Source organism: Trichosurus vulpecula, chromosome 3 (assembly GCF_011100635.1).
Source record: "Trichosurus vulpecula isolate mTriVul1 chromosome 3, mTriVul1.pri, whole genome shotgun sequence".
In the NCBI taxonomy this organism is placed as follows: Eukaryota; Metazoa; Chordata; class Mammalia; order Diprotodontia; family Phalangeridae; genus Trichosurus; species Trichosurus vulpecula.
The window spans coordinates 380,296,931-380,320,892 of NC_050575.1; the positions used below are offsets into that span (position 1 = coordinate 380,296,931).

General features: G+C 45.1%; 1 protein-coding gene across 3 annotated transcripts; it reads left to right on the forward strand.

Moving 5' to 3' along the window:
* The first annotated feature begins 941 nt into the window (after window positions 1-941).
* On the forward strand, window positions 942-22,932 carry NUTF2 (nuclear transport factor 2). 3 transcript variants are annotated; one of them, XM_036752854.1, is made up of 7 exons: window positions 967-1,047; window positions 1,563-1,684; window positions 2,353-2,418; window positions 17,142-17,266; window positions 18,648-18,719; window positions 18,813-18,911; window positions 22,397-22,932. In XM_036752854.1, the coding sequence occupies exons 4-7, from the start codon at window positions 17,168-17,170 to the stop codon at window positions 22,508-22,510; spliced, it is 384 nt and encodes a 127-aa protein (XP_036608749.1). In that variant the 5' UTR covers window positions 967-1,047; window positions 1,563-1,684; window positions 2,353-2,418; window positions 17,142-17,167; the 3' UTR covers window positions 22,511-22,932. The 3 variants fall into 3 exon arrangements, with proteins under 3 accessions (XP_036608747.1, XP_036608748.1, XP_036608749.1); XM_036752852.1 differs by lacking the exon at window positions 2,353-2,418 and having other exon boundaries at window positions 942-1,047; XM_036752853.1 differs by lacking the exons at window positions 1,563-1,684; window positions 2,353-2,418 and having other exon boundaries at window positions 949-1,047.
* The last annotated feature ends 1,030 nt before the right edge of the window (window positions 22,933-23,962 follow it).

Sequence of the window (23,962 nt, forward strand, 5' to 3'; positions counted from 1 at the left end):
ATTTGTAAAAGAAAGTGCTTAGCATGGTGCCTGGTAGATAGTAGGTGCTATATAAATGCTTATTCCCTTCCTCTATTTCCCAAGGGAGCAGTTTCCCTCGTAAGCAGCCCTAATTGTTAGAAAGTTTGTGTTTGCAGGGAGGTCTGCCTCTGGAACTTCCGGTTTTTGCTTCTAGTTCTCCCTTTAGGAGCCATACAGACAAGTCTTAACTTTATGTGATTCTAGGAGAGGAAATAGTCTTTCTCTTGTTGAGTCTAAACACCCCTCCTCCAGTTCCTTCAATCGGTTATTGCAGCATGACCTCAAGGCCATTCCCCATTTAGGCCACCTTTTATGTTCTCTCCAGTTTCCCAGTGTTCTTCCAAAAAAGCCTCTCTCCAGCACTGAACACAATTCCAGGTGGGGTTCAACTACAGAATTTGTTAGTGGATTTCGAATATATAGGATATAGGATTTGGAATAGGGACTAAATGGGTTGGAACTGCTATTTACTGGCTGGATGACTTGAAGAAATTAACCTCTCTGGGCTCAGTTTCCTCATCTGTGAAATGGGGGGACCTGAATGGAATCATCTCTAGGGCCCCTAACAGTTCTAACATGAAAGGGCTAGAATTTGGATTTTTCCAGGACAGACTGGGGCCAGGAGGGTTTCTGACACGACAGGGTGCCATGGCTGTAGACTTCTCGACCTCTCTGGGAGGTGAAGAGTTTGCATTGGACTCCTGGAAGGCGCCAAGGCAGAAAGTTCCCGAGGTCCTCCGCTAGCCCACAATGCTCAGGGCTCGGGCCAGGCCCCGTCTCTTCCGGCTCACTCCCCACCTCAGTTGGGCAGGGAAACTGCGTTCGGGCCGCATCGCGCGGCACGCCGGGAGTTGTAGTTCTGGTCCTACAGCCTCCGGCTCAAGTCTAGAGCGCCCGCACTACATTTCCCAGAGTGCAGCGGGCTCGGGGCGGGAGAGGGAAGGTGGGTGGGGGGGGGGGGGAACAGTCGGTCCGGGACCGCGCTCGGTTGCCGCCACCGCCGCTGCCATCGTGCCAGCCAGTCGGGTGAGTGCAACGCGTTGTTTGGCCGCGCGGGGCCGGGCCCCGGGGAACCGCCCGCTTCCTCTAGCCGGGGCAGGCGCACGCCCACCTTGGCGCTAGTTCGAGACCTGTGTCTGGGGCTGGCCGGGCCTGGCGGGGCCCCCGCCCTCCCCGTGCTCTGGGGCTAGGCTGGCCGCTCGCTTCAGACTCCGGGGCTGCCAGAGAGGCTGGGCCTGCTCCGGCCCGGGGTGGAGCCGAGGTCCCAGGGGCCGGGGGCGGGTCATGGGGAGAAGCAAGAAAGTCACGCGGCTTGGGCGGGGGCGGCCGGGGTCCGAGGGCTGGGAAGGGGGCCATGGGGAGACTCGTCCTTGGGGCCCATCTTCCTTCCGGGCGAACCAAACCCTCCCTGGGCCGTCCCTCCTCGTGCAGTCTGGACGCACGCCGCTCCCGCCAGGCCGGCCGGGGTGGGGGTGGGGCCATGGGCTTGGGCTGGGGGCTTCCCTTTAATCCTGCCTCTGGTCGTGTGCGTGTGTTTACAGGCTTGGGATCCCAGCGTTACCCCAGGAGCTCAGTATTAATTACAGACAGAGCTTAAGAGCCGGAAGAGACCACCTCCTAATTCTAGAAAACCATCTTCTAATCCAATCCTCTCTGTTTACAGGTGAGGAAACTGAGGCCGGGAGAGGGAGACTTGGCCCAAGGTCAGACAGGTCCGAGCTGGGGCTCAAGCCCAGTTCTCAGATTGCAAAATTTAATGGAGAAGCAGAGCCAAGATTCGAACCCAGGTTCCAGGGGAGCTTCCTAGGCTGTAGAGCTGGGAGGAGCCTCAGACATCTTCTAGGCCAACTCCCTAATTTTATAGACCCTAGAGAGGTGAAGTCATGCAGTTTGGGGTGCAGAGCCAGGATTTGAAGCCAGATAATAGTAATTAAACCTGGAAAGCCTTTCACAGATCAGCATCATTTTACAGTCAGAATGCGAGGCTGTTAGAGAGACTTGTCCATGGTGTGTTAGTAGCAGGATAGGACTAGCACCTAGATCTCCTGATTCATGATGGATCCAGCTTTCCAGAACTCAGATGCTTATCTTTCCCCTGCAGTCTGCTTTTCCCTGTGACTTCACTATTCCTGCTTGTGACATTACTATTCAGACAGCATCCCATTTTTAAAACTTTGCTGGTGTCACCATTTTTCATTTTGAGGTAACATCCCTGGAGCCTGTTTAGCATAGTGCCTTGCTCAGTGGTTTCAGTCTTGTCCAGCTCTTTGTGACCCCTTTTGGGGTTTTCTTGGAAAAGATACTGCAGTGGTTTGCCATTTCCTTCTCCAGATCATTTGGCAGATGAGGACACTGAAGCAAACGAGATGAAGTGACTTGTCCAGGGTCACATAGCTAGTAAGTGTCTGAGTTCAGATTTTACCTCAGATCTTCCTAACTCCAGGCCAGGTGCTCCATTCATTTCACCACCTGCCTCCCCTGCTTTGCTCATATCATACATAATAGGTGCTTGATAAATGCTTATGGGATTGAACTGGATCTTTGACTCTAACCCTCATTAATTCTATCCGTTTGAATACCAAGTATTGTCGCTTTGACTTCAGAGTCCTAAATGCAGAGTCTTGTTCCCAGTTGGGATTTATCTGATTTATGGGGTGAAAACATAGTAACTGTGAAAGCATATGGACATCACACTCTCTTTCTCTGTTAAGGTGATCTTTCACATCCCTTTCTCCATTGTGACCTGATAGATGGATTGAAGCCATGCTCTCCCCTTCTTGGGCTTTTTACCTGGTAACTGAATTTCAATACTTAGTTCTTTTAAAGTCCAGTGAGGTCTTTCTGAAACGACCATCTAGGGCACCTTGACTGTCTCTTTCTGAGTAGTAGCCCTGAGTTCCGTAGGAAAGGAGTCCTATGAGGAAGCTTGGTTTGGCTAAAACCAGGAGGTAATAATAATAATAATAGGCACTCACTCATAGATATTTGGCTCCTTTAATTTCATCAGTATCTCTTAAATGTAGCCTTAGAAGCCAGTGTAGTTCTTACACTTAATTTTTTTTAAAGACTTCCATGGTATAGGAAGAAGAATACTGTCTTTAAAGGTAGAGAACCTGTGTTCCAGTCCAGGCACTGCTGCTTAACTTGGGGTGACTGGCTTTGGGAAAATCACTTCTGGAACTCCGTTTCGTCATTTACAAAATGAGTTTATGTGCATAGTCCCTTCTAGCTCTCAATCTGTTGTGCCGTGAGTTCCTTACATGCACAGGGCCACTGTTTTTCATCGATTGGTTGGCTTTGTTGCTCTGGGCATGAAAGAGTATCCTTATTTACGAGATTAGCTTTGAAGAGCAAGCCCTGGCCACTCTTGCTCATCATCACTCTTGATGTGGTAACGGACTTTGGTCATTGGCATATTATTCTTTGTCGTGTGATTCTATCTGTTGAACATTACAGAATCTACTTATTTCTACTTATAATGAAATGACTCCTCTGGAATAGGTTGGAGTTGATCTGATAAAAATTAACACCACCCCTAAAAGATAAGCCTTTAATGGAAAGTCTTTTGTGTTGCTAGAACAGGCTAGGTCAGTCTAGAGGAAAGAATTGGTTGGTGTAGAGCTGATTCCACATGGCTCATTATGTATGACTAAGTCATTCCACTTTTCTGCCTCAGTTTAATTCATCTGCTAAATAAGAATGGCCATAGGGATGCTGTGTTACCTGAGGAAACAGTGTGAAGTGCTGTGAATCTTTAGAAGAAAGTTTCCATCAGTTTTTGTTTTATGTATTGTTTTTCCTTGGTATCAGTCCCAGCCAGTACAGTTTTAAAGTAGTTACAATGATTTTTTTTGCCCTCCTGCCACGTTGAAGAATGGTCTAAAATCCAAAGGTGTCAAAAAGCTCAGGTTGTTTCTATCTAAGTTTGACTTGGGGGTTGGGGTGTGTGTGGTCTAATCAATACTTAAGGTCAGGAGACTGAGAAAAGAAACTATTAGAAGTCCCTAAATTCTCAATTTCCCCTTCTCTAAATGAGAGCTAGTTAGGCTTATTCTCTGGGCTAGGGAGGCAACATCAGCCAATTCCGCTTGTTATCCAAAGAGGCTAACGTGTGTGCCATGTGGCAGCCATTGAGGAGTCTAGTGTAGGAGGCCCTGGACAAAGGGTTCCTGTCCACACATGGGCTCCTGAAATTAGAAGATGACAGGAGTAACTGTTACCAGGATCCCTTGGTGCTAAAAGCAGTTTTCTCAGAGCCTTGCCAAATTATCCCCTTTGGGATGTGTTCTATAAGATACGGGGCCTTCTCATGAGCCCTGTGTACATCTTAGTTTTCCAATTAAAGGTTGACTTTGTGCTCAGTGTTTCACCAGGTGGAATGCTTTTTTGTTGCTAAGCCTCTTCATTGGTTGGTTGTTGAGTCTTTTTAGCCCCAGTGAGGTAATATTTGCAGAGTACTTTACATGCGCTAGATGATTTGGTCCTCACAACAACCCTGGGAGAGAGATGCTGCTGTTATCCTCATTTTACAGATGAGGAAACTGAGGCACAGAGAAGTGACTTGCCCAGCATCATACAGCTAGTTAGTGTCAGAATTTGACCTCGGGTCTTCCTGACTCCATGTGCCATGCCATCCATATTTTATCTGCTACCCTACCTAGCCATCTAGAACGTGTGGACGTCCACAGCTCAAATTGCTTGGCCTCAACCTGTCCGGAATAAACCGAGAAGTGTGGTACAGTGAAAAGCACACGAGATTTGGAGTCAGGACCCAGGTTGGAATCCCTTCTCTGCTTTTTGGGCACACCTCTGCTCTGCCAGCTCATCTGTACGATGATACTTGGATTAGGTCAAGGCTTCTTAACTGTGTGTATGTCCTGGATGCCTTTGGCAGCCTAGTGAAGCCTATGGACCCGTTCTCACAATAGTGCTTTGAAACGCATCAAATAAAACACACAGGATTATTAAAAAAAAAAACCCAACTAAATTGAAATAAAATTATCAAAATATTTTTTAAAGGTTCATGAACTCTCAGTTAAATACCTCGAGACTAGATGGCATGTAAGGGTCCCTTCCGCTCTTAGTTCTGCAATCCTGTGATATCCAAATTTCAGGGCCCTCTAGATTTTATGACAATGACCGCATGATTTTATTCCGGCTTTGGGATAGAATGAGTTAAAATTCCCCGTCAAAGACCTAGGAATGGAAGTCTCAAATTTTTAGTGTTCCCTAGGAATCTTTTATAGCTAAAATTTGTAGGGCAACTTCTTACCATTAGGCAAGCTAGGTGGTGCAGTGGAGAGAGTGCTGGGCACATTCTGTCTCAGGTACTCATTAACTGTGTGACCTCAGGCAGGTCACTTAACCTTCGCCTGCCTCAGTTTCCTCAGCGGTAAAATAGGGGTAGTAATAATAGCAGCACCTACTGCCCAGGGTGGTTGTGAGGATCAGTGAGATAACATTTGGAAAGTGTTTAGCACAGTGCCTGGCATATGGTAGGTGCTCAGTAAATGCTTGTTCGCTTCCCCTATTACTACCGAGCTTTCTCCCCGGCAATGTAGGAAGTCCTACCTCGGCTATCAGCTGGGAGGAAGGAGCTCAGTGAGCGTTTGGCGGTCAGTTTTGGTCTCATTGGCGGGGGCATGGGAATGAGCTGAAGAGCTGTACTAGATCCAGGTTTTCTCTCAGGGAAAGAATGCTGCCTTTGCTCTTAAACTTTCAGTTGGTGTGTATGGAATCAACCTAAGAAAAGACCACAGGATCTATTCTTTTCATCTTGGGTAGGAGAGAGAAGGGTTCTTATTTTTTCTCTGATAGTAAAGAAATGAAACTTGGGGCTGACTTGTCCAGGATGACATCCAGGCTATCAGAAAGATAGCCTGACAGTAGTGGAAGACAAATGGATGAGAAGTCAGAAGATAGGGGTTCTTGTGCTTGCTTATGGGTGACTCGGGCAAAACTCTTAGTGTTTCTGACCCAGTCTCGATTGGTCTGGGGGATCCTTCTAGTCTCTTTCACCTTCAAAATTCTCTTGATCCTAAACCTGAGGTGTTGATTTCTAGGGGAGTAGGAGGACTGGGCCTGAGATTCTGTTTTCAGTCCAATCAAATGTTTATCAAGTGCCAGGCGCTATGCTCAACCCTGGGAGCGCCTCACACTGGCCCTTTGGAGGCCTGAGGTTAGAGGACTAAGAAGTGGACTGTAATCTAGGCTTTGCAACCTTTTATTTCCATGGTTTTAGTGAACAGTCCTCAGTCATTTTAAATTGCTATAATTATTAGAAAGTCAAGACATTTTCATCTCTTTTCTGGTTTACTAGGTTTAGGCATCCACTTTCAAATTTTGCAACTGTTTTTTTTCTCTCCACTGCTTTCTCATCGTAACTAGAACGGTTATCTTTTTGCCCTGCTCTTATCTCTTGTCCTTTCATCTCTTTCTCCTCCTATTTTTGACTAATCTTGGGTTTTGCTATTTCTATCTTTCTTAATAATCCATCTATCCCTTCAGTGTTTCCCCAAGTGCCTATTTGTTACTGAGCAGGGATTGCAGGCTTGCTGGCTCCATCGATTAGTAGAGTGTTCTCTGACCTAGTGCAATGGGGAGAGCCCTATTTTATAGATAAATGCTAAGCCTCACCCCTTCAAAAATCAAACTCATAGCTTCTTATGTGGCCTACTGAGTCACACTGCTGCTGTAATTGTGCTTTCCTAAGTTAATGTGAAAGGAGAAGAAATGAGTGTTGGAAAAAGCAGATGTCTTCTATACCCTCAGATTATGTGAAGATTAAAATTGAATAGTCAAATCATTTTGGAGCAGGGATTCTTAACTTGGGATCCATGGACATCCAAAGATGTATGAATTATATCCATGGATATATTTCAGGGACTCTGTGAACTTGTGTGACCTGGAAAAAAAAAAGCTGCACCTTTATTTTCAGACAGCTCTAACTAAAATTTAGCATTAATCTGAACAGAGGTCCATTACCCAAAAAAGAGTAAGAATCCCTGGTTTGAAAATTCTGGTTCTACATATATGCAGACCAAGTGGAAGCAAGAGTTTGACCTTAGCTTTGGGCAGTTAGGGATTCTTTTTTATGTTTGGTGAGTTAAGCAGGGATTAAACTTGGAGTTTTTGTTGTCTCTTTTTCCCTACAGAAATTCAGAGGGTACTGGATTATCTATTTATCTATTTTGAAAGGATCTGCAGCTTGGTCTAGTAGCAAAGACAGGGCTCAGCTGCATTTCCCAGCATGGCTGCTGGCTGCCTGTGTGACTTTGGGCAAGTCCACTCCTGCTCTTTGGGCCTCAGTTTCCAAATCCTTAAAATGAAGGGGTTGGACAAGGTGATTGTAAAGCTCTTTTCCAGCTGTAGAACCTCTGCTCTGAGATCATTGAGCCCAATCCATGCCTGAGCTGGAATTCCCGTTATAATAAGGGCTCATCCAGCCAGTGAGGGAAGAACCTCAGTGATGGGAGCTCAGTGTGTCCTGGAGCAGCCCGTTTCACTTTAGGGCAGCCCTCACTGTTCGTAAGTAATTCTCATGTGCCTGGTGGCCAGTAGAATCAGCTTTTGAGGATCCAACATGTGGACTGCCTGTCCATGGTATGAATTATCTTTTTTTTTTGTATGAATTATCTTTGACTGTCCCTTTTTAAAAAATCATTCCTATGGATTGTGTTTACATTGCCTACATGTAACCACACTATAGGGGAAGGCTGATCACAAAATAACCCCTGCTCAGCTTCCCTCCAACCCCAGAATGCTTCAGAACTACCTTCCTTCACCATCACTCCTCCGGTGACCTGGGGATACAGACTTTACCAGCCTCAGCACAGGAGAGGTGGAGGTTTACATATAAACAATTCTAAAACCCAACTAAAGTGATTTTTGATTATCTGTGTTGTCTACTAACTTCATTTCCATTTTTTAATGGCTGCTAGGTGGTACAGTGGGTAAAGCACCGGGCCTAGAGTTAGGGAGTCTTATCTTCCTGAGTTCAAATTTGGCCTTGGTGACCCTGGGCAAGTCACTTCTCCCTGTTTGTCTCAGTTTCCTCATCAGTAAAATGAGCTGGAGAAGGAAATGGCAAATCACTCCAGTCTCTTTGCCAAGAAAACCCCTAAAGAGATCACCAAGAGTTGGGCATGACTGAAAATGTCTGAACAAAAACAGCCATGATTGAAGCCAGGCCCAAAGAGAGACAGGACCAGCCTGTCGTGGTGTAATGAACCCAGCTGTTAGAAAGTTGCAGGTTATACATATGTATTTTATACTTTTTTCTGGTGTGATTAGTATCTTGTCTAATATGGAATTAAATGTAGCTCCCTGAATAAGCTCACTAACCACTGTGGGGAGGAAGCCCTGCTTGGTCCCAGTGGAACTTGTGGTGGAAGCTGCACTATAACAGCCAGGCTTTGGGATTGTGTACCCCACCCCTGCCAATCAACAGCTCTCTGGATGTCATAAAACAGCACAGAGGCTGTATTCTGGACTCCTTGTTCAGTAGAAGTGAAATGTGAGCATCTCTGTAATTTCTCATTTCTTGGTCTGATTTTGGGATTGAGCTTTCAATTTCTGTTGTGTCTTTTCACTCGAGTAGCTCAGGGGCCCTTGCAGATATCACCTCAGTAATTCTCAGATCAGGAAGAATCTGCTAACAATCAGAACAAGAATAGAGAGAGTTAGCTGCTGCATGAGGTCATCATGAGGTGGTGAACATCCTGTCTCTGGCTGGATGACATTCTGTAAGGGATGTTGTGTAGAGAAGAGATGTCAAACTCTCAGGCTGCGAGGGGCCTGCAGAACTCCCAAGTGCGTGCTCCAAAGCTAGGTTAAAACATAATTGGGGAATCTTTAACTAGCTAAATAAAAATACAACCAAGATAACATTAGTTTAGGGTTTTCTAAGTTAGTATGTGGCCCATAGTTTGGCACTACTGGTATAGAGGATTCCTGTGTGGGTTGGGAAAGTGGGCTAGACCTCCAAGGACCCTTCCAACTCTTAAGATTCTGTTCTGTGTTGGGTCTTTGTACATTAACAGTGTGGCTCTCCACCCTTGCACTCTACCTCCAGCCGGGAAACCACAAAAACAGGCTCAAATCTCAAAAAACAGGCTGGGATCTGATCTGGGAGTGCTTGTTCTGGCTATGCTTCATTTCAAGCAAGTCACTTCTCTACACCTTGGTTTCCTTATTTGTAAGATGAAATACTGGAGCGGATAATCTCTGAGGGCCCTTACGGCCCTGAATTCAAGTTTCTTTCTAGGATCTTCTTAATGATGGATAAGTTTGTCAAGTTTTAATTCTGGATAGTGTTAGGGAAGTAGATACTAGAAGCTCCAGAAATGGAGCTGACCAAAGTCACCCACAGGAAGGGTGCAGATGCAAAATAAATGTCCTAATTCGGGCCTTGTACTTTTTCCTCCTGCTCTTGCCAGGTATAACAATGGAAAAAGATCAGTATTCCTTTTATGACTGAAATTGCCTACCTGTGATCAACCACCAAATGCATCATCATCTAGGGCTTTGGGCTGTGGGGTCTTTCAGATGCCTGTACTCTGTTGTAGGCCAAGGGATGGTAGAGGAAGTTTTTCTTTGAATCTTTTTTTACAGATTAGTGTGAACAATCAGCAGCATTTGGGTTACACATCAACTTGACCAAGTTTAATAAGAGCCTGGATTTCATGGTAGGGTGTATCATAGGCAAGGTTTAATTTGGGATGGGATTTTATTTTCTCTTTTTTTAGTATACATTTTCATTCATTTCTATTATGTGGATGAGGGTGGTGGTCACACTGTAGCCTGTTTTCATATCTCTTCACTTTGGCTCCAGTATGTAGAGAGCCAGGTCACCTGTCTCAGCTGTGAAAACCATTTTGTGGTTAGGAGAGAAGATTGTTCCTGCCACAGAGTCAGGGAAAGGAGAGAATTGGGGCTGTAGATAAATGAGCTTGTCTTCCCCAAACTGGACCTAGCTCCCAGGCTTCTCAAACTAGGCAGGCACAATTCCCTTCATTTAGCATTCCACTGAAATATCCTCCTCAGAACAGCTTCTTTGACTGTGGGATCGTTGGAAGGGTGCAGTGGAGAAAGAACCCTCAATTTGGAGTTCATGCTTGGATTTGAATTCTAGGGCTACTGTTCATTAGCTGTGTGGCTATGGAGAAGTCCTTGTACCTTTCTGGATATCAGTCCTATTTTCTGTAAAATGAGAGTTGAGACAAGTGGTCTTCCAAAGCCTTTCTGGCTCTAGACCATATGGTTTCATAAATGGGCCATTATGTGAATAGTATTGTGGGGGATTTATTGATTAGAACGTGGCTATTGCGTTCCAACAGTTTAGTCTTAAGGTGTCCTTGGGTCATCCACATTTTTTCTGTCTACAATATTAACATTTGTGTCAGCTGAGCCAAGTGTATCCCAACTAGACAAATGTGCCTATTTGAAAGAGAAAAAGACACTTTTAGCTGATGAGATTTCATTTTGTTGTCCTCCTGGGAGGCTACATCTGTCCAGTTCCTTGATGAGATGTCTTGGCTTTAGGTGGGCTCAGTTTAACCAACATTAAGTCTCTTCTATGTATGTAGCAACCAAGCATTTAATAAGCACTTGTTAAGTCCCCATCAGCCTCCTGCCCTTAAGGAGCTCCTAGACTAATGTGAGGGGGAGACTGTACATACTAGAGGCAGGGTCAGTGGGAGGTCACCTCAGCAAGTTGAGGTAGAGGGTTAGTCGGGGACCAGAAAGGGCCTCTTGCAGAAGATGGGATTTGATCTGAGTCTTGAGAATTGAGTAGAGTGCTTTGCTGGGTGCTAGGAAAGTAGAAGCTTAAGAGAAAATATGCATGGGTGGGGGGAGGTGATATGGTCCATTCATTGTTACTTGATATTTCTGCTAGCTGGGCAAGTCACGGTAGTTCTTTAGGCCCCAGCTTCCTCATCTGTAATATAATGGTGTTGGACTAGATAATCTCAAATGCCCCGTTCCATCTATAAATCATATAATCCTATGAAATAACTATATGTAATGCATAAGTACTTAGGAAAGGTATAAAGGTTTGTATGAAATCTGAGGGGGAAACAATAAGTGAAATTGTTGTAAGTGTAAATCTTCTGAATTGGGGGTTATAGGATCTTAGATTTAGAATAATTGGAAAGTATCTTGTTGAGTCATTTCAGTCGTGTCTCTTTGTGACCCCATTTGGGATTTTCCTGGCAAAGATATTAGAATGGTTTGCCATTTCCTTCTCTAGCTCATTTTATAAATGAAGAACTGAGGTCAAGAGGATTAAGTGACTCGCCCAGGGTCACACAGCTAGTAAGTGTCTGGGCCTGGATTTGAACTCAGGTCTTTCTGACTCTTAGCTTAGAACCTCAGAGATCATTAAATCTAATCTCATTTTACAGATAGGGAAACTGAAATTCAAACCCACATCTTCCTGAAATTCGGTCCAGTATTCTGGTATATGCCAGGGCTTCTTAACCTTTTTCCATTCACAAGACCCCTTCAGTGCTTCACATTCCCATATAGGGTGGAGACCCACAGTTTAAGAAGTGCTAGACTACACCATGCTACTCTTGACTCAGACCACTGTAGATGTCTCAACATTTCTCCATCCTTTGAATTTCAGTGTTGTATTACAGAGCTAGGAATATTGCTCAAAATATGCTTTTTAAAAATTGGTTGGTTGATCAATGGTCATTTAGTCTAGACTACCACATTGCATCTACATGAGGTTTATATCAGTTTTCATGTCTTTTTCTCATTTTGCTTGTTGGTATTTCCAGAAGTGAGGAAATACCAGCTGTCCAGCAGTAGGAGGCCTGGTGAGCAACAGCCCATTCCAGCAACTTGATGGATATAGATATAGTAAGGTCTCCTTTTGGCCCAGATAGGTGGATTTTTGTTCTCTGACTTAATGGTCAATAAGTCAGTCAATAAGCATAGAATTTTTCCTTTCTTTTTGCGTGATAGAATATTGGGCCTTTCTTAAATAAAGGTACGTTGTTGATTCTGAATATCTCCAAAGATCTGGCTTTTCTGTTTTCTTTGGACTTTGGGTTTGAAAGACCCATCTCCTGATTCTGAGTTTTGCTTCTATACATTCTTAGCCACACTGCTAGACTTGGCGTCTAATCTTACTGAATTCTGTGGTTTTTGTAGGTCCTGCCTGTCATTGGGGGAAATGGAAGTGGATTGAGTGCCTTCCTATTTCTTCCTCTCTCACTGACGGTCAGATCAAGGGCTGGACATGTTTTTAGCTGTGTGATTTGACTAGACTTTGTGACTTTGAAGGTTTTAAGAAGCAATGAGATCACGTCTTTTAAAGCTTATGAAACATAGTTCTCTAGCTGATAGGTTTGGATTTGAGATCTCACCCTATTCTTTGGTTGTTCTAGGACTCTTTACAGATTAAGCATATTAATAGGGAAAGCTTTCCTATCCCCATCCCCCCAACCAGGGATGGGTTACCATTTCTTTCAGTCTAAGGGAGCTGGTAGCCATTGTGAAAGTTGACCTCTGTGCCTTCCCTCTGAGGAGACTGACCCCTTTCTGAGCACCTCTGAAGAAGACTGTCTCTTTCTCATTTGGAAATTGATCTTCCTTCTCGTACAATTCATTTATTTTCTTGAAATAATTGCACTTTTAGGAAAAGGTAAAATCTTGGCTCTCTGTGTACAGACACCTATTACGTCTCCTCTTCATAGGTGATTGTTAACAAATGCCTTATCTTTAAAGAGACAAATCCAGGTTTTGCTAACAGAAGCTAAATTTCTGTGTTGCTTTGGAAGATCTTTTAGTCCGAATAAGTACAGGTTTTTTTTACTCTCTCTAAATTGTAGAGAAGCTTCTGGAAAGATCAAGCCCTTTGAAAATATGTGTGGCAAGCTCGTTCTGTTCACATGCTACTTGAGGCTATAGACAATTATATGGCCTTTTTTGAAAAGTTTGAAGTTATAATCCCCATTCCATATTGATGGAATTGTGCTCTAGTGTCTCATATTTAAAAAAAAAACCCTATAAAAATTTCAAATAAGTTTTTTTTATATATTTAAACAACTTTATTAACAGTCAGGCAGTGATTAACATTCACATCTATTATGTCACATCATACAAATGTAAATACAGAATTACTACAGTACAACATATATTCTCTGCATAATTAAATAAGATTTTTTTTAAAAGAAGTCATTGATTGTTTTCCACCCTGCAAGGGCTGCTTTGACTAGACACTGTCCCTCTTTTTATACTGAGCCATTTGCCTCTGGTCCCATTCGCATTACTTGGCACAATAGCTGATAGATTTGTTCCTGGACTTTGTTATCTATTAAATTTATAGACTTTTATAGATTCTCCACTTTTACAGTTCTTGTTATTCTGTAAGCTCTTTGGGATCTTCACTGTCTGAACGTATCCTTGGTGACTAATTCAAGTGAAGTTAAAAAAAAGGCCCCTGCCCAGTTCTACCCCACAATGTTGCCTTGGCTGAGCTCTAGTTCAGATCCGAAAGGTCACCTTGGAGTTTTTCACCCAACACTGTGCAATCTCAGGTGAATTTCTTTTAAATGATCAAGAATAGCCTTAGGGTTTTCCTCCACCCTCTTTTTCCAAGTTATTATACTTTTAAAAGTAGTCCTTCTCTTTGAGATGCTGCGGTAGAGTGTCATAGACACTCTTCAGAAAGTCATATGCTTGTGTTTATCATTTCATGAATATTAGACGGACATAATTATAGAGATGAGGAGCTGTGCCCCTGGGTACAGAAGTGTTGATCTTGGGGGGACCTCCCTCAGTTTAGAGTTCTCAACAGGAATGGATTTGAGCAAACTAGAGGAGATGAAGGTGAGTTTTTGACATCCTTCAGTAGGCAGACTAGAACAGTGGTGTCAAATTCCAGTAGAAATGTATCTCTGCAGCTTCATATTGACTTAGAAAACCACAAATTAACATGATCTATGTTGTATTATATTTTTTCTTTTATTTTGTTAAATACTTCCCAATTATAGTTTAGTCAAATTCAATAGCATTCAGGGAATTTTACAGCCTTACTCAGGACTAGCCTGTGGAGAAGGAGAGGATAAGCATTTCTATAGCACCTGCTATGGGACGGAGAAGCAGATTTGAAAGGAGCCACATTAGAAGGGCTTCTCCATCCGGTGCTTCTCCAGTCCAGAATAGAAGGGGTTGAGGAGGAGCAGTGCAGGATATGTACAGAAAGAGCACAGAATTCAGGTCAGGATGCCTGGCATGGAACCCAAGGCTGGGCTTTTGAGTGCATGTGGAACCTTGAGAGTGTGGCTTTGCCTTTTGGGGCCTCAGCCTTCTTTTCTGTCAAATGAAGGGGTGCAACCAGATTAGTCCTAAAGCCCCTCCCACCTAAGTCCTATGAACTTGAAAGGGTTATCCCTCCCTTGTGGGGGGGTGGGAATGTGTGTGTGGGTGGATGGGTTGGGAGAGAGGGGAAGAGGGGAAAGTAAGTGTGTGTGTGTGTGTGTGTGTGTGTCAGAGAGAGAGAGAGAGAGAGAGAGAAATTTGAAAGTAACTAGTCCTTTATGGTCTGAAAAACCTCCGTGTGTCTGCCCTTTGGGCTTGGGAGGCCCGGCTGCCAGTGCAGGTTGAGTCGTGCCCACTTTGAATTGGAAGTGCCTCAGTCCATAGTGTTTGCCCAGTGGCTTGGGATTCCATTGTAGCTGCCCATGGGTGGCCAGGCACTCAGTGCTGCTACTCAGTGTTTTTGAAAGTTGGTCAGATCAGGGGAGATAGGGCTTGGCATTCAGCGGCCTATAAGACTCAACTGAATAAATCTCAAGGCTTTTCCTTCTTGTTCAACAGCGGGTGAGCTAAGGCTCACCTTGTGCTAGCTAAAACAAAGCTTACCCAATCCTGCTTCAGTTCTCCTTCAATGGCATCTAGTTTTAGACTTCCTAGACATGGATTTATTAGTCATCTAAGCATGTAGGCTCTATTTTTAGAACAGCCAGCATGGTAAAGTATTTTTATGTTGGCTAAAAATAAGACTGTCCTCCTAACTAACCCTCAACCACTTGGGCAGGGGGAGATTTGAGAACTTGGTTCAGTGGAAAAGTCATCAGGAATTGAAGGATCTGGGCTGAAATCTAGATTCTGCTTTTTATTACCAGTGTGATTTTAAGACAGGTCTCTGTGCCTTAGTTTCCACAAATGTAAAATGAGGAGGTTGGACTAAATGATCTCTTAAAGTCCCTTCTCTATTTAAGTCCCATGTTTGTCTGCCACAAGCTTCCTGTCCTCCCTGTAGAATGCAGCTGGCTCCCCCCTGTGGCCTCTGTAGCAAGCAGCACTACAATATATGGGAGAATCAGCTTTGTTGTGTTCCACCCTCTGCTCCCTTCAGCACTTGGAGGGAGCTTGCCCTGTGTTAGCCAGTACTTCCACAGAAGAGAACCCTAGGCCAGATGGTCTTCGGGGATTCCCCACCCTACAGCTGGCTTCTGCTTTTGGAAGTTGCTGGCTCATTAAGAAATAGCAAACCTTGCATCCTGTGAGCTGGAAAGTGTGCTGCCTTCTTTGTCCAGGAGCTGGAAGGACTAAATCTCCTCTCAAGCAACTCGAAGTTCACATCAAGTGGTTGCTGGGTCTAGAGCTTGGGACCCAGGGATGACCAGGGCTAAGCTAAATACCCTGGGCTCACCCTGGTCCAGGCCCTGGTCCCTGACTGGGCCTGGAATGAATCCACCTGAAGTTTTGGAAGGCAGGCAGACAACAAGAAGGTCCACCCTCCTTCAGCCCAGCCCCTCCTCGCCCCAAGTTCAGAGACACCATCAGCTATATAAATGGAGCCCTTTCTTCTAGAAATCATACTTGTTATGTACAGATGAATGTGAAAAAGAGAGGTGTCCAGACCTTTTTCTTCCTCTTCCCCACCTCAGCCAAACATAGATGCTCATGGAAAAAGCCTCTCTTCATCTTCACTTCCATTTAGGGAGGTATTCTGTCTGCTGGTTGGGAAAATAGAGACTGCTGAGTACCCACCCTCATCTGTCCTTTAACCACCACCTCCCCCCAGCTGTTTATACCTGTGATTTACCAATTGTATTTGCTTCCTGATGGCTGTGGCTGCCAGTGTAACCAATTATTGTGGCTTAGGGGGCCGTCTCTTCTCTGTCTATTAGGATTGAAGTTTCACTGTTCATTGGGACATTGACATAATGTCCTTATCCCTATAAGGCAGGACAGGATGAGAAAGTTGCTCAATCCAGAACTACAAGGAATGGTCTATAGCCTATTTGACAGGGAAACTTGCCTCAGAATTATAGAGACTGTAGAGCAGGCCTCTGCCTAATGGGAACCTCATTCTGGGTGAAGGTTGGTTAATGCCCCTAGAGATTTTTGTTCTTCCTTGTGAAAGTGAGGGCAGAACAGACAGCTTCCCTTATAGAAACCTTGGGACCTCATGGTCTTGGGCAGAGTGCCTTCTGGCCTATCTTTCCCTGAAAAATGATCATAGGCTTTCTTGAAGCAGGAGAGGCCTAGGCCCCAGGGCCGCTGCTAGCTTGGTGAGCAGGATTGCTTCTAATCACAGCCATTTGTTGGGCAGGCTTTGAATATAGTTTGTTAATCCCAGTGGGCATAACAGTGGTTGCTGTATGAGATAGTCAATCCTATAACCAAAATATTAGAAGCTACCCTCACAGGTTGTCTGGATGGCCCCTAGTCCTGATGAGGATATCCTAGGAAACCTTTACCCAAAGTATACCTACTAACAAATGGGTACCCTTTAGATTGTAAGACCATCAGTGGCAGGAGATGTTTTCTGATTGTATGGCCTTTCCTCTACTACTCCCCCCCTCAAAAAAATATTATCCCCCAACAAATGCTCCATGAGTATACGTGTTTTTACTCATGTAAATCACCATGTGTATGATTAGCAAAACCTTCTGAAGGGACTATCCTATGGCCATCTTGATATTGGACTGGAGTGGGATTTTTGATCAGAGGCCGCTGTACCGAGTATAGGAACAGCTGTCTGAAGAGAGGACTATGGGAGAGGGCAGAAGAGCCCAGAGTTAGATGTGATGAGCTTTTCAAACTCTTGCCTGGCCGTTGGTACCAATGTTATCTCTGTCTTGCTGCTTTTGCAGTTTCTGCTGCTAAGTGAGGATCCAGAATGGGAGACAAGCCGATTTGGGAGCAGATTGGATCCAGCTTTGTGCAACATTACTACCAGTTATTTGATAATGACAGAACTCAATTAGGAGCAATATATGTAAGTGCCTGGGGAGTGGGATAATAGGGGCTGGGACAAGGTTGCTTTCTTGTGGGTGGGGATGACTGACTTGCATTAGCCATTCCCCGCCCCCCCCCCCCCACACACACACATACACCCCAGCCATGGGTCTTTGGCTCCAAGTTCCAGGCTGGAACAGGTAGAATTGTGTTTTAATCAGTTTCACCAGAGGCTGCAGGATTGGAGTGTAAGAAGACAGGTTCTGATCTTGGTATTGCCACTTTCTCAATAAAGCTCTAAGATTTTGAGAAAGTCCTTGGGGCTATTCTCCATCTGTAAAAGGAGAGGATTGAATTAATATTCCTTCCAAATGTGTGATTCTGTGACTTGTAGTTGTTTTGATTTGATATCACACTATTTTCTAGCTTCCTAGTTCTATGGAGAAACAATCTGAATAGAAAGACCTGTCTTTTCCCTGACCTCATTTGCCCTTTGTTACACGGTTTAGAATACCTGCAGGGAAATTGTAACTCACAAGATCCCTTACTCTGCTAGGAAAAACTTCATACATTTTCCCATGGAAACAATGTTATAACTTACGGTTAGACGAAATACTAGTAGTAGTGTACTTCGGGTGCATCATGGGTTAGATGAACTTTTTTGTGGGTAGTCTGGGAACCTAATTGCCAATTATAACATTGTTTCTGTGGATAAATGTTTTCCAAGTTCCAAACTTGTTACTCCTCTAGGGTTGATGTGAAGAAAGTGCTTTGTAAACCGTCAAGAGTTATAAAATTAAGAACTATTGCTACTGTTGGTCTATAGACTATGTAATTAAGTTAGCATTTCTGTGAGAATTTTGTCTTCCGTTGCTGTTACAGTTGTGCAGAATCTCCCCTTGTTCAGTACTGGAGTATTCCCCAAACATGGTTATCTTCGCAAAATTAGAAAAAGCTTAAGAATGGGAAAGCTCCAGACAGCTTTCTCTTCCAGTGTTTCGAATGCTGCCTATGAGAGAGGTTTAGTAAGAAGTGTGAAATGGACAGATAAAAAAGACTACCACCACAGACCCAAAATGCTCAGAACTTGCTGGGTAATTGAATTGGGATGTCTGGTGGGATGCCTCAGGCTAGAGTGCGCAGTCTGGGGCAGACAGCAGGCTCAGTAGTCAAGCCTGGGTGGCTTGGACTGTCTTTGGGACTTTGCTAAGGCAGTCTCTTTTCCCAGACAGTGACTGAGGTGCCAGTGCATGGAGGTACAGCTCACCTTCCTTTGTGATCCCACGGGAGAGGAAAAATGAGACTTAAGTCTTAAAGGGACTGTGGTAGGGAGATTGTTCCTCCTCAGTCAGTCCTGAGGCCTTGACCCCCACTCACTCAGGCCCTCATGCTAGATTTTTCTGACTTTTTTCCTCTTTCAGATTGATGCATCTTGCCTTACATGGGAAGGGCAGCAATTCCAAGGCAAAGCAGCCATCGTGGAGAAATTGTCTGTAAGTATGAGCCTTGTCTCTGCCTTCTATCTCAGGTCTGAGATGACCGTGCTCTTGGCCGGGGGCTCATGATCTGCTCTTTTTCTCTTTCAGAGCCTTCCATTTCAGAAAATACAGCACAGCATCACAGCTCAGGACCACCAGCCCACCCCTGACAGCTGTATACTCAGTATGGTGGTGGGGCAGCTGAAGGTGAGCAGGCCACCTTGAGAGCAGATGGGAACCTTCCTGTTCAGTTACAGGGCCAATGCCTTGTATAATAAGAGCTGCCATGTATAGCCCGTTAAGGCACTTTATGCCCACTGTCCCATTTGATCTTCACCACAACCCTGTGAGGTAGGTACTACAGGTGTTGTTATCCCCGTTTTACAGATGAAGAAACTGAGGCTCAGAGAGGTTAAGTGACTTGCCCATAGTCACATCGCAAGTAAGTGTCGGAGGCAGGATTCGAATCCAGGTGTCTCCTGACTCCAGTCCAGCGCTCTTTCTACTACATCTTGCCGCTGCCTGTGGATAACAGGCAAAAGGGTTTTACTGTCTCCTGCCCTCCATTGTTTCCTGCTTCAGAGGTACATAGAATGAGCAGCTGCCATTTGGGGGGAATCTTATCAGACTTTCTCTAAAGCTTGCTATGGGGCATGTCTCCCTCTCTATACCTCCATCTTCACAACTGCCCTAGGTGTCTTGGCTGAGTAGCAGACCCACATCCCCACCGAGCATTGGGGATCTAGATTTGAAGGATGTCGTTCAGAACCGCAGATGGCACAGAATTGGAAGGGACTGCAGTGGCTCTTTAGTCTCACTCACACTTCATCCCCCGTTACAATGTCTTCTCCAAGCAGTCATCCAGCCTCCATTTGAAGACCTCCAGTTGGGATAGCACATTCCAATTTTAGAGGGCTCTCATGGGGAGGAAGCTGAAACCGACCTCTCTGCCACTTCTACCTTTGGCTCCTAGTTTTGCCCCCAGGGCCAAGGAGAGCAATTCTGATCTCTCTTCCACACAAAAACAACCCCTCAGACACTTGAAGACAGCCCTCATCTCTCCCCCCAATCCCCCCACTGCCTTCTCTTCTCTATGCTAAACATCCCCATTCCCTGCAGCTAATCCCTAGAGGACACTGTCTCTAATTGACTCTCCATCCTGGTCACCCTCCTCTAGACCAACTCCTCCTTGTCACTGTCTTTCCTAAATTGTTGTGTCCAGACTATGGTCTGATCAGGGCAGAGGACACTGGGATTCTTAACTCCCACGTTCTGGGTATTAGGTTTCTCAATCTAATCCAAGACTGGATAAGAGGGAGGTTTTGGCTGCCATGTCACATCATTTACTCATTAAGTTTGTACTCTACTGAAATCCCTAGAACTTTTTCATAAGTTCTGTTGTCTAATCACATATTACCCATCCTGTCCTAGTGGGGTACTTGAGTACTTCATGTGTTTTCCAGCACCTCAGAATAATTATTTAGGTGAAATCAGGACAAAATGAACAACCAGAGCCATCTTGAAGGAGAAGGAATGTCCAAGAAGTACAAGTGAAATTCCATGTGTGGACGCTTGCAGAAAGTTACTGCCAAGGAGCCAGTCTTAGGGCTGCCTTGTTTGAGCATCTCTGCAAAGCCCACGGGACATCAGAGCCATGGGTGGACAGGCTTCTTTAGTAGGAACTGCTGGAGTTCTCTTGTGTAGAAGCATCAGCAGAGCTTGGGCAGAGCAAGTTGCACCTCTGTGGCCGGAACAGTCCTGGCACAACCCATAGAGCATTGGATCTGATGGCAGAAGGCCATGGTCCAGTCTCTGTCCCCTATTTCATACCTCGTGACATTGGGCAAGTTATTTAACTTCTGTTTAGTTTCTCATCTGTAAAGTAGGACTAATAAAATTACACTCCCCACCTCATAGGACTGATGTGAGGAAAGTGTTTTATAAACCTTAACAGTGATAACCTCAGGGTAAGATTCTCAGTATTTGGCTTCTGGGGGCACCTCAGTTTGAGCAGGTGAGGTGAAGAAGAAACAGTCAAAGCCTTGCTTCTGTCCCCTCTATTCCTTCTGTCCAACAAAGGATCTCGTTGATGGGCTTAGCTCTTCATATGGGGCCTATGTCCTTGTGTATCAACATAAACCTTGCCAGCTAGCTCTCTGACCACTTTTCAATGGCTCATTCTTCATTTCCTACTTGGCTTCTTTTCCCAGCCCAGGCTTTCCCCTGCTCTGTCTCTTCTCTTAGCTGGAAAGGGTTTCCTGATCAGACTTCTTCCCAGTCATCCCCATTGCCCTCAGTCTCCCAAGAGATCTCCCTGAGAAGCTTCTACGAGTGATTTGTCTCTCATTCTGTTGTACTCAGATCAAACTCTAGTCTTACAACAAAGTTGCTTACTGAGCATGGCAAACCTCCGTGTACCTTCATGCTTTTCACTCTGATGTCAAGTGGCAATGCCAAGCCAGCGTCCTTTACTTCAGAAGCTGCTTCCATTCCCAATCCAAGCAAGCAAACAAAATCCCAAACATGAAATAGAAAGACTGTTCTTTCCCATCCCCTCCCCATTGGCATCTGCTCTGAGCGGTTTTGATGCTCTCTGGGTTTTCTGGGCACAGGGCAGCAGGGCTGAGCCTACGTCTGAGATTTGGGATAGGGGATGTGCATGTACAGACAACCCAGTGTTTCACCTCAGACACATTTGGAGGCAGTGTCTGAACTTTATTAAGATTGCTTGAAATACACATGAAGCATATGTTACTTAGGATACCTGAAAGGAAGAAGAGGGGCGGGGCCGGGGGGGGGTGGTGGCGTGCAAAGGGTATACTTTATACCATTTGGAAAGTCAAGTCTCTTTCCTTTAGCCTGTGCTGCCAGAGGGCTGTGAAGGACCTGTTTCCTGGCTATTCTTTTACACTGGTCATGCTCACCTTCTCCCTGCCCCTTTCCCCAGAGGCCTATCTGTTGGGTTGTTCCCTGTTTCCCCAGACACAGTTGAAGGCAGCCCTGCTGGAGGGAACACCCCAAGCTGCCCAGTCAGTGCATGTTGCTTCTGGCCTCTTGTTTTCTAATCTGATGCTGCTGTGTTGCTTTTCTGTGGGGTGTGGTTCTCTGTATCTCATAATAGTCCATGCTGCCCTAGGGAATAGGCTACTTTGGATTCAGGGCCAGTGGTTGGTAAATTTCAGGCCCTCCCTCCTGTGATGCTGCAAGGATTTACAGTCTCTGCATGTTCTTTCTAAGTGACTCTAGCTGGAGCCAGCAGCTGGACCAAATGAATGAAAAGCTCTCCTTCCAAGGAGCTGTCTCTTATCCTCACAACCTTGCCTGGTGGCTGGAGATTCAGGCCCTGGAATTGTGGGATCTGCCCCTTTTAGCTTAGCTTTGAATTTCTTATTTAATGGGATCCCAGGCTTTAGAGCTAGAAGGGGACCTGAGAAGATATCTGGTCCTAGGCCCTTGTTTTACAGCTTTGAAAGTTGAAGCCCAGAGAGTAGAGGTGTCTTGACCATGGGTATGTAGTTATTCAGAGCACTGCCCACCTTTGGACTCTAAATCCACTGACTGACCTTTCTATTGCCTGAAGGCAGCGTGGCATAGTTGTGTTGTTTGTTCTAAAAGCCCAGAGCTGGCTGGTTCTGATGTCCTGTGTCACTTAGCGCATTGTTCATAGACGTGTCTCTCCTCTCTCCTCACAGGCTGATGAAGACCCCATCATGGGATTCCACCAGATATTTCTATTAAAGAACATCAACGATGCTTGGGTGTGCACCAACGACATGTTCAGGCTAGCGCTTCACAACTTCGGCTGAGCCTCCTCTTCCCAAGGCGCCCACGCTGTTTCCTTCTCTCTCCTCTTCCCGATATTATTCACACTTCCTCTCCCCAGCCCCCTCAGAACACTCCAAATATCATACACAAGCCTGCAAGGCCGCAGTGGGTGGACGCTGCGGTGGTGACAGTGGCATCACTATTTGAGTGTGTTGTGCATGATGTTTGGACGTTAGACTAGCTGCATCTGACAGGAGAAGTTTGTGTTGTACCAGCGCATGCCTTAGAAAGACTAAGTAATGCAAAAGGTTGTCTTTTTTTTTTTTAAATGTACTGACAAGTTGCTCTAGTAACCCAAAGAAACGAAGGAGAAAGCAGCAGCTGCGTGTGCAGCCCAGATCTTGATTTGTTCAGATGTTCCAATGCCTCATTATACAATAAAACCATGAAAATTTTCTTAACAGTTTAAATTGTTTTAATTAGTTTAACTAGTTGACTGTTTAGGACATAAACAACCCAACAGGTCATACTCTAATTTTGTTTTTCTCTTTAATTTTCCTCTGAACAATGTTTACAAAGAGAAAACCTCTGTAGCACTCAGCTTCCCTCCGCTTTGCCTCTTCCTGATGTATTTCTGAGAATTTCTGAGGGGAAATTCCTTATGTCTTCTTGGAGGCCAGAAACACCTATCCCCAAGGCCTGGAACTCCTCATGGAGTGGGATGATTAAAGTGTGCTGCACCCTTGTTTGGAGGGTCAGCATGGCATAGGAAAGATGGGTTCCTGGTTTGAGTAGAGGTCTCTCCCTTTATTTTGTACCTTCAGGAATACTCAGCTGCATCCACAAACATGCCCTCCCCAGCATCTCCCCCTCCCATTCCAGCATGTTTCATCTCCTTCAAGCTGGCCTTCTGTCTTTGCACATTGTCCTCCTGAGGTCAAGAGGGCTGGTGTGTGGCCATGGTGCCTAGTAGGTCCTAACTGTCAGCCTTACAGGAAGGACTCTGGTGGTTTCTCTTTGGCTTTAACTGATAACCAAATCTCATTGGGTGTATAAGAGAATCTTTGGGAAGGTAGCTTCTCATCTGTATTAAAAGGGACAGAATGGGGATACCTCCCTCAGAGCTGCTCTCCTATATAGAAGTGGGTTCTCAGAGCTACTGAATTCTCTCTAAAATGTGCCCATGGAAGCAACATTCATCTGAAAGGCCAAAGGGTCAGAAAGAACGGGGATCAGGATTACTGTTAGAGGGGCTGATCCACTTAAGAAAGGAGTGTCCCAGCTTTGGCCTCTGGTGGGGATCCTACTGGGCAGAGGACTGCTTCACTTCTTTCCCAGAGTGAATCTGGGGATATAATTCCACCCCTATACAAACCTCTTTGGTTTTTACCAGCCAGGGTTCCCTCTGTTGACTCCAGTAATGTCCCAGCCTAGTTTGCAACCTGAATGAAAAGACAACGAATCTCCTTTTACCCCTCAAAGATCCCTGAGGT

Bases quoted from the DNA above. Each gene is read 5' to 3' on its own strand.
- NUTF2 (XM_036752852.1), top strand. From the start codon at position 17,168: ATGGGAGACAAGCCGATTTGGGAGCAGATTGGATCCAGCTTTGTGCAA. The intron at 17,267-18,647 runs GTAAGTGCCTGG...TTCCTCTTTCAG, and splicing joins CTCAATTAGGAGCAATATAT to ATTGATGCATCTTGCCTTAC. The intron at 18,720-18,812 runs GTAAGTATGAGC...TTTCTCTTTCAG, and splicing joins CCATCGTGGAGAAATTGTCT to AGCCTTCCATTTCAGAAAAT.